This window comes from Gavialis gangeticus, unplaced genomic scaffold (genome assembly GCF_001723915.1).
Source record: "Gavialis gangeticus isolate Ggan-Ray unplaced genomic scaffold, GavGan_comp1, whole genome shotgun sequence".
In the NCBI taxonomy this organism is placed as follows: domain Eukaryota; kingdom Metazoa; phylum Chordata; order Crocodylia; family Gavialidae; genus Gavialis; species Gavialis gangeticus.
Window position 1 is genome coordinate 100,853,606 of NW_017729024.1, and position 15,890 is coordinate 100,869,495.

The 15,890-nt window shown below is 39.7% G+C and overlaps 1 protein-coding gene across 3 annotated transcripts in view; it reads left to right on the plus strand.

The window, feature by feature from the left end:
• The window catches only part of ALDH1A1 (aldehyde dehydrogenase 1 family member A1), a 68,415-nt gene that overhangs the window by 10,414 nt on the left and 42,111 nt on the right, over nucleotides 1–15,890 (plus strand). For all 3 annotated transcript variants that reach the window (XM_019517458.1, XM_019517460.1, XM_019517459.1), the window contains exon 4: nucleotides 11,173–11,277. In XM_019517458.1, coding sequence (XP_019373003.1) covers nucleotides 11,173–11,277 — 105 coding nt within the window. The remainder of the gene's footprint in view (nucleotides 1–11,172; nucleotides 11,278–15,890) is intronic.

Here is a 15,890-nt window from a genome sequence, read left to right on the forward strand (position 1 = left end):
GTTCACTGCTACCCCTGCATCTAATGATCTGGTGATCTGATCCTAAAAGGCCACCAGGTTGGTCTGACAGGACCTGCCACTGATGAACCCATGTTCGTTGCCCCTAAGCATGCAGTCTCCTGCTGGCCCCTCCTTTGACGCTTGTAATATCTAGTTAGGGAAAAATCTTCTCTGCTTAAGGATAAAATATAAATCAGATTGAATAACGTAGCTGTATAAATCAGATCACTATAAAATCAGGGACGAGTCATTTCCTTCTGTAAGACCAGGCAGTAGCTGAAAGAAAAAACATCCACCATTGCTTTGGAAGCCAAAGGTCCTAAAAAGCCTCCACAAGCTTTGCACTTTGGAAGTTCCTGATTTCCAGTCCTATGTTGAAACTATTAAACTAACTAAATGTTTCCATTCTGCAGATAGTCAAACCACATGGTGTTACAATGAAATCCCTGAAAAGATGCCAATTTTCCAAACTTCTGATTATCTGAATTGGTGTCTCCTAAGCAGTGCAAAGCATGATTTTTGCTATACTTTAATCCCTGAAAATGAAAGCCAATCAAAGGGACTTTGCAATAGCCATCTGCTTATGGTCTAGGTCTTTATTTTAAATACTGGGGTTCAGTGCAGTATAGAGTCCATCCACAACAATTGTTGATTTCCAGTTTTAAATGCAAAGGAGTGGGAAGATAATAAGTTTCCCATGTGGCCATTGCTGGAGTTGCCATCTTGCTTAAAGATCTCAGTGAAATAAATGCAATAATGTGCCTAGAAATGGTGTTTCTAGGTCTCCGTTTAGTTCTCATAAATAAACAGCCATTTGGCCTCTGTCACAGTGGCTAGGCAGGTGGTTGAACGCGCATCTTGTAAAACCACTGAGTCACATACATGGTCTTCATATCTGGCAGCATATCATTACATCAAGATGATCATTGTTGCTTTTGTCAGCAGGTATCAGGAACATACTGCAGTTCTACTGTTCTGCTCATGGTGGCTGCATATGCCCATGTTGGCTGGTGGTTTAGCTTTTCCCTGTTTTAGTAAACCACATCCCTGTTGTAGTAAAACACAGATTGTACAGTTCATAGTGCTAAATGAATGTAGCTGCCCATATACTGCTGAGTTCCAAGATAAAAATACCTACAGCGCTTGTAGCATTACTTCGATGTGGGAGTTTGGATTTTGGCTCTTCTTTCTGCCTTTCATATCTGTAAAAACATGTCCATAATTTAACCTGAAGACTCTTGAATATTACAGTTTACAGTTTCTGATGCATTATAATATTTACATACAGAAACAGGTTAAGATTATAAGGAAATGGCATGAAAAACAATAATAAGTAAGATACACTAAAATAATACCATTGTATCAGTGCTTTAAAACAAGTATGGTACTTAAACCAATACTAGCAAAACTTCCAAAAATGGTATATATAACTATTATTCCTTTCGCAGACAGATATGAATTTGGCATACTCTAGAATCATAAAGCTATATTAATATTTTCCTTTCACTTTGCCTCTTGGCAAAATAGCTAGTTATTAACTCTTATTAACTCTTTAATTTCTTTCTGTCCAAGTCCCCTGAGAGCACTCAGTCTCATGGGCTGTTTTTATGATGGGCTATGTCAGATATGTAAAATTGGTAGGTTGCAATATAATACTTTGTTTCCAAGTTTGAAAAGCTTCAGTCAGGAAATTACTTACCAGGACTGTTAACTAAAGACATCAGTTTGGCTGTATATATGATATTTCTTGGGTTCCATATACAGTTAAATTAATATGTATGCAAGTCTATAACCACTCTAGGATAATTAACAGCCTAGTTTAGCAAATATTTTCATAGACATTAGGGCTGGAAGGGACCTCGGAAGATCATCAAGTCCAGCCCCCCAAATAAATTTTGTGGATTTATTTTCTTCCCAAGATATCCACCAATATTATTTTTGGTCAGGTCATAATAGTAACATAAATAATTATAATAACAAATAACTATTTATTTTTTTCTATAAAGAGCTCAAAACCTTTGTTACATTTCATATTTGGCCATGATATCCAGGAATTAAATGGACTACATGGTAATGGACATTTATCCTAAAGTTTCAGATGTATCACCTACAAAATGTCCCCTAAAAACCAAGCAGCGTTAGTTTTAAAATGACCTACCACAAAATATTTATTTCTTTGTCTTTTAAAAGTTAGAGTCCTAGTAGTCTCAGCTATAGGATATTACTAATATGTGTGTATCCTAACAGAGGGAAGTTGGGACTCCCTCCCCTTTCCCATGCCATTGGTTAGTCTTTCCATTATAACTATAACACTTTGTACCTTATTCTGTGGTCTTTATGGATAAGTACAGACAGTCAAAAAGCCCAAGGCTGAATCAATTCAGTCTTTGCAGTTTAATCTAAGCTGCAGAGATTAAACTGAGAAACAACTGGACAGACATTCACTTTAGATTCAGGGAATGCAGCCACATGTCTGCAGTGGCTAAGGCGAGAAGACAGGGGGCACTAAAGCATTGTTCTTTGGCACAGCCAGCATGGTCTGTGTGTTAATTTCCTCTTCCTGCTGTCCTCAAGGTCTCTGGGACTTGCAGTCCAGAATTATAGCACCAGGACTCTGCAGAGTTGCTCATCACTTCCTCTTCCTGCTTCCAGCTGCCTCTGGGACTTGTAATCTACAGTTACAGCAAACAATAAGTTTTAGCAGAGCAGGGCAGGGCATCTCTGTACTCAGGGGAAGGGAAGTCTCTCCAGCCTCCCCCAGACTCCAGCCGAATTTGACAGGGGGTGAGATGGGGCAGTCCCTGTCTTCCTCCCCCTCCCCCTCCCCCTCCCCCCAACACTTCTCTGTTGGAACAGACAGCACAGCACATCCCAGAGCTGGAAAGTATTCTGGAATGCTGGGGGACTGTGATTTAAGTTGAACCAGGAAGGGGTCTGGGGACAGAAGTTTAATAAACAGATTTTACCCAAATCAGTTAAGTCTGATACTACATTCAACCAGGTTTATTTTAAACTAGTTTCAGTCATTTTGAAACTAGTTTATCTGCACTCATCTTCTGTTCTGTTACAGATTTAAACCAGTTTATGACTACTTAAACTAGTTTATATGTAACTTCTGTCCCTAGCCTATGTGCTGTAAATTAGAATGTTACCAGAAGTTACATAAGGTCAGATATGATCATAAAAATATCTTCAATAAAAGAGGCCCTGATAATGACAATAGTACAGTCAGAGTCTGGGCCTTGTTGCACTTCTGAAATGCTGATAGTTAGTTCTAGTTTGAGTTTGGAGCAGTCACAATTTAAGGCTCAAAATCCCTCACTGTCCTCACCTGCACAACTATGACTTGCTACTAGAAGGTTGACAGACAGGGGCCTGACTAGGAACTATATCCACTACAGGGCTGATGAGCCCAGACAGACTTCTATCCCTGCTGCAGGTGGAGTTGTATAAGAGATAAGTTGGGTGGGAGGGGACAACATGAAGTCAGGAGGCAGAGAGTTACTGGAATGGGGGTGGGTAATGAAATGATAGGCAGCAGAAAGGGGGACAAACAGGGCTCAGCCCCCCCCCCCAAACACAGGGCAGCAGGTATGGCCATGGGGATGCCTGGCCGTAGGCTGCTTCAGAAGAGGAGAAGTGGCACGCAGACTCAGATACACTATGCAGACAGGTTACCAGGGGTGAATCATTCAACTCTGCCCCTGGCTTGCTGCAATATGGGGATTGTCCCATGATTCAGCCTGGCCAGATCCCCATGCATGGTGAATGGGGCCTTGGGTGGGCCAGGTTGTGGGACAATCAGAGCCTGGTGGCTCCTCCAGAGGCATGGCATGGCATGGCACCAGGGACCCAAGGATGGGGCTTGTGGACCACCAGTCTTTGCACAGGGCAAGGGCAGGCTGCAGCTGTCCTTGCCTCCGCACCTCTCTTCCACCTTGAAAGTGGCACAGCACAGCACCTTGTGCCTCACTGCCCGGCTTGCCCAGCAGCAGGATGCACATGGCGCCACACTGCTAGGTGCGGAGGCAGCAAGCAGGCAGAGCCCAGCTTGCAGCTGCAGCTCACCCTTGCCTCATGCAAAAATCAGAGGGGCACATGCTCCCCCTTGGCTCCCTGGCACTGCACCTCTGGAGGAGCCACCAGGCTGTGTCAGGCTCTTCCTGAGAATGACTCAGAGTAAGGCAGGGTTGGGTAGGTGTGGGGTCCTGGGGGCTCCATCCCTTTGGCCTAGCAGTGCAGCTGAGGCTGGACCCACTTCGGTTCCCAGTTCTGGGCCCCCCTGGATGGTGTGGGGCCAGGGCTGGTATGGGAAGGCACCCAGTACTGGTGCAGGGCTGGGGGCAGTGGATTTGTAGGGGCTACCAGCACTGGGCAATGACCCTGGGTGCAGGGGAAGAGGCAGCCGCATAGGTGCAGTGGGTCCAGACCCTGATCCCAATCCCAATCCCAGCCCTGGCTCTGTTCTGCTCCCCCCCAATCCCTGCCCAATCCCAGCCCCAGCCCCATTCCCTCCCCACCTCCATGGTCCTTTTCTGCTGTGGGGAGGGCACGTGCATGTATGTATGCATATGCTTAGCCCCTCAATTTTTTTTCTCCTTCCACCTACGTAAAAGGAGGTAGAAAGTAAATGGGCCTGGGGGAAGAGTGGTGAAATGAAGGAAGTCAGCCACTGAAGGATAAAATAAAAAGAAGTAGAAACAAAAAAAATCTAAAAAAATAGAGGTAGTAAACTAAAGAAGGTATTATTTTTAATTAATTGAATTTGGGAATTGGGTGTGGGGGGTGCTGGTCATGTTTCCTGGGGTGGCCGGGAGGTAGAAGTGATGAAGGAAGGCACTTTTGGGGGGAACTACAACACCTGCCCCAGGAAGGAATCCCTAGGTCATGGGGACCCAATCTGGTTCTCTACCTTGTTCTCTCCCCATCCTTCCCAGATCCCACTCCTGGACCCGTCCATGCCCTGTGACCTAGGTAGCTGGCATATAGTCTGCAGGCTCTTTGCATGGGGTTGTACTCCCAGCGGTGGGAAGATCAAGCCCTTTGGGGCAGGAAGGCGAGTTGACTTGATGCCCCCTCCCAGGAAGTAGAGTTCAGAATGTGAAAAAAATGTCCACACAAAACAGGAGGGTGGGGGACAGGGTACTGTATCCTGAGAGTGGCCACACATTAATGAAACATAAGCTAAGTAACACAACAGATCGGACCTGGAGTGGTGTAACTTCACATTGCCTAATGTGTGCTTAAATCTAGGCATGGACAATCCAAGGGTTAAGAGCTCCAGGAGCCACCTAAAATTAATGTGTAACAAGGCCTTCTGTTATAAAATGTAATGCAGTAGATAAGGAATCTGGGTCTACAAATAATGAAGGATACTTCATATATTTATGATTGTTATTGAACTATATTGATGTTAATGTACTCCACATAAAATTTAGCCAGTGTAAGAATTAGCACCAATGGGCATGTTCCCATGAATAGGAATGTGTGTTTCCCCAGTGAGAAACAGCAATGGCACATATTTTCCCCACTGCTAGTTGGTCCCAGGCACACCCTGAATGCATGCTCTGGCATGCAGCAATTGGCCTAGGTTGGGTAGGGGAGGCTGGGGCCAGCACTGGGCTGGCCCCAGAAGCCTTACTTGGAGCCCTGGGGGCCTTGCAGAGCTGCAATGCCAGTGATTTGGGTGCACGGAGCCTGGCCAGCAGCTGGAGCATGGCTCTGGCCAGCCAGGCTCCCATTCTGGGTGGCACACGATGTAGCCATGTACACTTCCCTAATTTTTTCTGCTATGTTTTTATTTTATACCAGGATCTCGTAGTATCCAAAAAACCCACCACAATACAAATCAGCAGTGCAGCAAATGTGTACACATGTGCACATGTGGTTTACAGGGCCACAAACTGCACGTGTGTGCTCATGGGGACACACCCAATGTGTCCACCTATGCTTTTGCCCTCTACCCATTATAGGAAGTATTTCTAAATGATGTTTTTTCCTACTTTTTCTTCTAGGCCAACTTATATGCAGCTTACATAGCATTTTACCAAAATGTGTTGCACTTCTGTGAATATGTAAAATAATTATTTTACACAATTGCTACTTGTGGTTTAAAGATGACAGTCTTTACAGTTGCATGAACCAGCCAATTTAGCAAACAGGACCTTGAAATCATATTGAAACCAGGACTTTGAGTTTTACTCAGAACTCCAGTTAGCTTATCACTGTTTTCCTCAAAATGCCTCATCAATGCTAAGTTTTTATAGGAACTCCATAAGTAGAGCCTGGCTCTGTGTGTGTGCATGTGTGTGTGTGTGTGTGTTCTTCACTGTCCTAGCAATTGGTTGCATTCTGCATAAAAGACGGACAAGTTTTTAGTGCTGGTGAATGACCATCATCACCCTGATCTTGTATTTCTATAATTAGTATTATAATTGTTATTATAATAATTTTACAACGAAAGACAGTTCACTATTTATCCTCACGATCACAATGTTATTTGGGATATCAGAATTTTTCCCTAAGATCACAACAGAAAATAACTGCAGTATTTCTTATATCATTAGGTGGTAACTCTAGGTAAATGCTGACTATTCAGTGACAACGGCTGTGGTTTCTTTAACAGATCGTTATGGGGAAAATCCTGTTTAACTATTCCTGTTTCAAATAATAAAATGCAAAGTAGGCAGTCATTCCTGAAATCCTCATTTTGTCTGGTTTTAGAAAAGATTTTATATAAGAACTGGGTGACAATATGTTAAGGAGACTTCTGACTACAATATTCAGAGAAAAAAATAAAAAAAATGAGAACAGTTCAGAGTTTTATCACCATCCATCCTAAAACTTTCATAGTGTCTTTGGAGACCATAGTTGGGTTAGATGTTTTTGTCCAGACCTACTAAGAAATTCAAATATTTACCTATAGAACGGATTAATTTATACCTTACCTATAAGGGTTAATCTTATACCAAGGGTTCATGTGCCAATTATGTAATCAGCTGGTACATATAAGGTACTATTTGTGCTTTATAGTCCCATCTACAAGTCAAGATTATGATATTTCAATATGGGATACTGAAATACCTATTCCACCTGGTTTACCTTTTTAAATGTACATTTGTGCCAGGATGTCGAATTTTCCTATACCATTTTTTTCTATCTATATAAGATGGTGTTTGTTCCAGCTATAAAAAGTCTACCTGGCACACTGCTCCTTTTCCTTGTATAAAAGCTAAAATTGAATACATAATCCCTGGAATGTATGAAACAGTTTTTAGATTGTGCTATCAGCAGTTTCAAAGATACAGCATGTGCCAGTATGATCATTTTTAGTTTATACCAGCTATGGCACATTTGTTGTTATTGGTTAGTTGCTCTTTGCTATTTATATGCTTGATTCTGTATGAAGAGATTTAAATCTAGAGGACAGAAGCTAATAATTAAGAACCCATTAGCAAATACAGAAGGAAGAATACCTTCCCTGTTTAGTTTGGTGTTTTTTAATGCTATTAACCCACTTTCAGTGTTATGAAAGGTACTGAGGATTAACAAGAACGAACAAAATCAAGGTTTGGTCACCCAGGATGTAGACGGCATCCCAAACAAAGGGGATAGATAGCACAGGAAAAGGTGGGAGATACATAGTAATAGTTTTCTAGAGATGAGGAGAGGAGTAAAATTGTGAAAGTTCTTGGAAGTAAGCACAGGAAATGTTAATCTGTTCTAACACCTCATAGGGATCCAACAGAGGCATTCAAACTAGGTGATAAAACATTGTATATCTGTGTTGTGTTGTATATGCTTTGCAGGAAAGTGATATAAATGCCACAGATTAATAAATTACAGTGATAAATTAAAGATGGCAAGGATGGATGAGAGTTCATTAGCAAATAATTAATCATTTGGCCCGAATAGTCCAAAAGTTAATTACATTGGAGCAGCATTAAAATTCCCATCTAAAGACCAGTTCATAAAAGTAAAGAACTGTATCCCAAATCCAACTTCAACTTTTATACAGTCAGAAAAAGGAACACATGCCAAAGATAAAAGTGTTGGATATCTGATGTGTCGTGAAGGAATGGTCAACCATAGACAATATATGGAAGGCATAAAGGGCCTTTTTACACATGGAAGCGCTGCAGCGCCGGGCGCTTTGAAAAGCACCTGGAGCTGGAACGCTTGCAGTTGTATAAGCAGCAAAACGCTCATCAGCGCTGAGAAAATGGTGGTGACATGCTTTTGAACTAAAACAGCTTGGAGGTGCTTTAGTTCAAAAGTGCACTACTGCCATTTTCTGTGCACTGATGCCCATTTTGCCGCTTATACAAGTGCACGCAGTGCAGCGCAGTTTGCCTCAACTTGCATGCAGAGCAAACTTGATTAATCAAGTCTGCTCCAAAGCAGCAGATCTCCAGTTGTCGCAGGAAAGAAAAGTATGTGTATAAATACCCGTCAGAATACTCAGCTGATATACACATTGAGGACCCGGAGCAAAGAAATTGCAGTAGTATTATCGGCACTGAAGTTTGCTGATTTTTATCCAACAATGTGAATTTCTATTTTAGTTTATTTTCTGTAATGCAAAAGCATGATCACATGACCAGACCACTGTATCTTGTAACTCTGTTGCAATCACTGAAAAGCATAGATTAGGGAAATATAGGTTACTCATAGTATATTGAAGAAGGTGACTAAAGATTCACCAATGAAAGAAATTCACTCTACAGGACCAGAAGTACAAATACTTTTCCAAATGAAGGAGTTTTCTACAAAACAAAAGCTCCCCTTGGGTGCTAGGCTAGGATTTACTGAAACACTCATTTATGTATATCATTAGAAAATTCTCTTTATTTCTGCCCTCGGTCATTCAAACAAGATTTCCTGTTAACACAGTTCATAACAAATATAAAGCACATAATGTCTTCATTCTCCTAAAACACAGCTAAGTGATTTTTCTAACTAGTACAATTGAAATCAGAGAGAAGTATCATTCCTTCAACATTTACTCTTAGTACACATATACACCTGAACCTAAACAAAAATAAGATGTATTTCTGAATGCACTGTTGTGTGAATCCAGGGGTTTGAACTTAAAAACGTCAGACATCCCATAATCCTATAAGACCGTCCGTAGTAGAAAAGGCAGGTGGTTAGGATTTCACTTAGCAGATACTTCTAATATTATTTTATAAAAAGACTACTGTAAGTTGGGAAAAAAAGAAAATCCTGGTGTCTAAAATAAATCTGCTTGTACAGAGTCCTGTGACCATCACACCAAGACCTTCAATGCATAGGCATAGGCAAGAGTATGTTACTGCAAATGACATTTGGTCTAATAATTTTAAAACTGAATCATGGAAAAAGAGGGATGGGCTTATCCAACCTTCTGCTCAACGCAGGAATATCCCAGACTATGCTGTTCCAACAAATGTTTGTCTAATCTGCACATAAAAATTGAAACACATGCATACACTTACATTGTAATACACAATAATTATCTGCATGTAAGTTAGTCTAATAATTTACTGTTTTGTAATAAACTGTTAATATTGTTTCATGCATTTTTAATGATATGTACAATGTATCTTTAACATTAATATAATAATTGCACAGGCATGGTTTTGCTGAGGAAGAATAAACTATATCGTTTTAGTAGGCCCAGAAATAAATTCTTCTTGATCTCTGGATCCACCCCTGCATTTAATGAAATGGATCTCTTAGTTCCTGTAAAAGATTAACAACATTCATTCTCTGCTTTTAAATAATCTTCATCAGGATCATAACTAATGAGGCAGCTATCCATGAGCAGAAGGATTTAAGGAGGGAAAAATCACAGAGATTAGTACTATTCTTTATTTTTCTCCTCTGACTTGGAAATAAAGAAGTGTGCAAATCACATTTTCTGGCACTTGCCTGATGCCTAAATAGTTCTCTTTTTGTTGCAGATACCATTAAGAAGGCTGTGGCTCTTTAGTGTTGTCTTTCATTACAGAGAATCTTATTTTTTTTGGAGAGCAAGTAAAAGAAAAGATAAATGATGCAAGAAAGCTGATCTCTCCCAATTATCACAGGTCACATGACTTGCCTGTCTACTATTTTCTGTAAGAGGACAGATTCTGTCTCTGTGGCACAAGAGCTTCTCTGAAAGTCAAAAATAGTTGCTCTTGAAAAGGGATACATGATTTTAAGGGAGTAAGTTTGCTTTTCCTGTGCATCATAGAGCTCAGTTCTCCAGGGGATCCCTGTATAATCGTAATACGTAATTGGAGAATATACAAAAACATACATCTTCCTGTCAACCAAAGTGAGGCAGTATATCAGTGTCACAATGGCAGTAGCAGTTTCAAAAGTGCAGGTCAGTTACCACCTTCTCTTTCCTTGTACATTTATCATGGATTTAAAAAAAATGATGTTATTAATATAATAATATGGCTTATGATGTGGGCCAAAACTATGACAAAATACCTACCTTTATTAGATAGTGATTAAAAAGGTGTTGTTGACACAAAAGTTATTCAGGAATAGAGATTCTGATTAATTCCATGTGTGGATGATCTTATTCTAGAATAAAAGTGCCTTGGGTTGAATAATTGTAAACCACTTATGATGGATTTTTTTTTCAGAATAAGGCACTTTTATTCTAAAAGTAAATCCAACTACTTGAAACCAAGACAATTTTGTTCCAAGGTAAGAATATCCATAAAGACAATTCTACCTTAAAGTTACATACTACCCTAACACAAATAGATTTCTGTGTATAGACAAACTATGAGAGTAGACAGGTTTAAGTTTGGAAATCTTCATTTTTTCTGCTTTGTTTAGATTGTTGTTGCAGCCATGATAGTGCAGGAAATGTATGAGAGGCAAGTGTTTTTTTATGAACTGAGGATGGGCAGTTTGTGCCTGAAAGCTTATCAGACTTCTCTTCCAAACACACAGTTGATCCAACAAAACATCACAAAAAAACCTTGCCTCTTTAAATTTCAACATTAATTGTTTCTAATTTCTCTGCAGAAATGAATGTTGTCTATATACCACTTGATACATGAGGGCTTAAAACAAGAAAAGATTATTGGACAGCTCTCTTGATACTATATAGATTGTTCATTGCAAGAGTAAAAAAACCAACTACTAAATTTGTATTCCATCATTTGTTTTCTTCCTTCCTTGCAGATATTTATAAATAATGAGTGGCATGATTCAGCTAATGGCAGAAAATTTGAAGTCTATAACCCAGCAACTGGAGAAAAAATCTGTGAGGTTGAAGAAGGAGACAAGGCAAGTTTTTAACAGTTCACCATCTTATTGCTATCTTTGGATTCAGTCCCCCACCTTAAATGCAATAGGACAAATTATCTGCTGCTATAAGCTGGTGCAGTGCCACTGACTTCCGTGAGGTATTGCTCATTTCCACCAGGAGAGTCTTTGATGCAAGAATAGTTTTGTAATTGATTTCATTAAGAACCAGATCAAGGCCTTTGTATTTTAAACTACTTAGGGAGCATCTACATGTGATGCTACATCACTGTAGGAACACCCTACGGTGACATAGCATCAGTGGTCACAAACCGTGATGCTGCAGCTACATTGACATAGCAACGTGGTCCCTCTTAATAGCACATTGCTATGGTGATGTAGTAGCTAAAAATAACCATGTGCGGTGTGCATGGTGCAGTATGGGCTGTTACTGCATCATCGTTTAGTACTTCCAACAATGGCACAGTAACAAAAACACTGTAAGAACATGTGTACACTTGCCCTTAAAGTTCCCACCTATTATACACTATACAATATTGTGTTCTCTGACTTAATATTGAAAAGAAAAACAACTTTATCAGTAAAAATGTATATTTGCCCAGTAGCTATTTCTAATCCTATTACTATTTTTCTAGCTATTGATTTGTCACTTATTTTCTCATATGATACATGTTACGTGTGGTCATGGCATTTTTATTGCCATAAAAATAGCTGTAATGGAAGTTTTGCCTAGAATGAAAGTCCTTAACAGTCCTGTTCATATTAAGCTTATGTCCTATTGCTATAGTTAATTTGACACATAAATGGTCACATTTTCAGCCAAGTTCATATATGACCACAATAGATAATTCCTTTACTCTTACACAGAGTACTATGGCATCTTTACTAACAAGTGACCACAATTGTGCATTTATATCTCTTCCAAAAATGACACCTCCAGCAAAACAGCACCTTTTTAGGACATACCAGGTTATTGATTTAAACAGACTCATAGTGAAGAATGCCATCTACTGGACCAACAAAACCAGTTGCTACACGACTGACCTGACTACAGTCATTTTGGCTCAAAATTGGTCCATTCTCACTTACGAAAAAGTATTTATATAAATAAAATTGTGTGCGTGTATGTGTGTGCACGCATGTGTGTTAATGGGTCAGTTTGAATTTAGTAACAAAGTGAAAAAAAATTAGAAGTTTTATACGTCCTAAAAGAATATTTTGTACTTATAGGGTGCATCTGGATGAGTGGGAACATATGTTTTCCCAGGAAAAAGAAGCATTGGCACATCTTGTACCACTGCTCCTTGTCCCCAGGGAATGCCTATGGGGTAGGGAAGGATGGTATCAGCAGCTGTGCTGGCCCCAACAGCCTTACCTGAGGTCCTGAGAGCCTTTGGGAGCTGCAGCCGTAGCCGTCCTGCAACAAGAAGCCTGGCTGGCAGCTGGAGTGTGGCTCTGGCTAGCCAGGTTCTGGTTTTGGGCTGCACACATTGATTTATTTTGGCATGCATTTTTTTGACCCCAGGATCTCCTGGGACCAACCCCCCTGCCCCCCACAAAGCTGCAAAGTAGCAGTGCGGGGAATGCCTGTATGTGCGGTGTGAGGCTCTGCAGATGGGCCTGAGGTGCCTCATACTTCAGGTCTGTGCTTGTCTGGACATGCTCATAGTGGCTGAATCCTCAAATACAATCCTACCACCTGTAAAACTTTACCCTCAAACCTTGAGATAGCCAGAGGTCAGTCCAGTACTTATTGAGACTTACCTTCAGGGCTTCTTTAAATGATCTGGCTGGTAATGGCTCTTGTGGGAACCCAGCTGGAAAACACCATAGAACATCAGCACTGTAGCCACATCATAATATAATCCTCTCCTATGATCAAGGGGTTGGGGGATAACAGAAATCTGCGTATTCCATCTATTCACTTCAGACAATGGTTAAAACAACTTTCTTCCTGGAGCAAAGGAAGCAGAATGCAATTTGATGGGATTCTGGCCCTTTACATTCAAGAGTAATAAAACCCTTCAAGAAATTCACTAGTGCAGAAACACAGTGTTTGCCTTGTAACTCAGTAGAATAGAAAGCCTTCAGCATCATCTCTACCCTACACTGAGAAACTATGAAACAATCATGCAGAGGCCTAACAAGGCAGCTGGGAGCCTGGGGCAGCAGGCAAGGCTTGGGAGCAGATACTGTTGCTGTTGGAGTGGCTCTGCCTCTGTAGGGGCAGCTGTTGGGTTTTTTTCCCCTTTCACCCCTCCCCTTAAGGCAACACTAGGGCTAGTGCCCTGGTTGCCTTATCTTAGTCACACTACGGTAATCATATTATCTCTCCAAATTATAATAACATCTCAAAGTACTGCAGTGACTTCCAAGTTTGACAGGGCCTCCATCGATGCGATAGCAATGATAATGTCATTTTAATATGAAATGAGAAGACAGCAGAATGCCTAAATATTCCTTAATTCTATCTGGTTGTTTCCAGTTTACCCCATCTATGATCCCAATAATTCTTCCCATTGCCTTATGATAATCTGTTAGCAGCAAGATTTTGAAGATATAAGTCCAAGGTAAAATATTATGCATGAAGCAAAATTTTGTGCATCCTTGGTTGCATATTTCAGCATTTTATTTGTGACCATGGATCTGGTATTCAAAGATAAATATCATGACGGAAAAGAATAATTGGGATTGTAGATGGGGTAAACTAGAAATAACCAGATAAAATTAAGGAATATTTAGACCTACATATTATCTATAGCATAATCACTACAGATATTTGGGCCTTTGCCTATTATCATCGAATTTATTGGAATCTGCTGTCATGCTTAGACAGAAGTCAAGCAGCCATGTTTGGATCCCAACTTAATCATGTATAAGTATACCAGATCCACAGTATCAAATAAAATGCTAAAATATGCAACCAAGGATCCATAAAATGTTGCTGCATGCATAATACTTTACGCTGGACTTGTATCTTCAAAATCGCACCACTGACAGATTACCATGAAGCAATGACAACATGACTGCTTGACTTCTGTCTAAGCATGCCAGCAGATTCTAATAAACTCGATGATAATAAACAGAGGCCCAAATATCCGTAGTTATTATTGGGAAAAGCCATTCATGAGGATTTCAAGTACCTCATAGGAGCTCTTGGAATTTTCATTCTTGTTTTTTCCCATTCACAGTAACTTGGAGCTAATGTCTTGTATGACTGCTTCTCTACTTTTTGTCCTCAGTCAAAAAACTTCATAACTTCATTCTTAATGGTAAATTAGGTCTCACTGTAGTACAGGTACCTTTGATATAAAATGCTAAACCTCTGCCTTTCCTAAGTCTTTAAAAAAACCAGTTATATTGCAAGGCATATTGATCTGATATTTGATTATCCTCAAATTAAATTACTCATGACCTGCAACTGTTCACTTACCATTCAGGATTCTTGTACCTTTTATTCTTTGCAAGCAATCTAACGACTTGTTAAATAAAGAGATAACACTGTTCAACACACAGGTTTGCTTTCTGTCCAGTAATTTTGCAGATTAATGTGTAATGACAACTGCTATTAACTAAATTGCCCAGTGAAATGTACAAATCTAGTAAATTACACAGGCATTGTAAACGTAATATTCCAGAGCCTAGTCTTTAGATAATGAGCCAAAGATTTTAGGAATTTAATTTGTGTGTACAATGGAGTTAACAAAGGGTTGTACACGTGGTATTTAAGGGGGAAAAAAACAAGTGGAGATTACAAAGCACAGACACATATGTGGGTGGGAACTGTTTTCCTTTCAGTTAAATGGCTCTGTCAGGCTATAGTCACTAATCCTAAAGGCCTCTAGTAATAATAAAGCAGGACTACTTCATTTAACAAATGGTCAGTAAGATATAAAGTAAATGCATATCTATAACAAGTGTAAAACCAAACAAAACAAAACCCTCTCATAAATCTGCCCTTCTCTTTCAGTGTAGATTTCTATGTTAAATTTAGTTCCTTACAGGTTAAGGAAAAAACTTTTTGTTGTTGTTTATTTTAATTTCTGCTCACAGACAGGACTTAATTAGTTTAATTTTAGTTTTCTACTTCTATGGATCTTAACTGTCTGAACTTGTAGTAAAGCTCCCTGCAGAATATTATTTGTATCATTTTCAAACTAGATTATATGCAGTTTAACTCTCACCATTTCTACAAGTATAATTTGTGGTTTTATTCTTGTTCGCTTTCTGTACTAAATAATATATGCAAAGGGAATACCACTGAAATGTTTTATTATGAAGCTCACATAATGTTTAGGCAAATAAAAATAAAAAGTATTAATTATTAATTTAATATAGTTGCATTGGGGACATTCGTATCAGACTAAATGCTTGGAGGAGATTTTGTAATTTCAGCAAAACACAGGAGAGTTTTCTTGAAAATGTTTGCATTTCCATCAGCCAGCTCAGCAAGGTTCTTTGGGTAGATATGATATCCTTTATTAGACTGACTGAGTAGTTGGAATGAAGCTCTTTGCAAGCTTTTGGGCACAAGTACCCTTCTTCAGGTATAGGGAGACACTATTGTTCTGAGATCTCCAAGAATCAGCCAGCTCTGCACTTTATATATATATATATATATATATATATATATA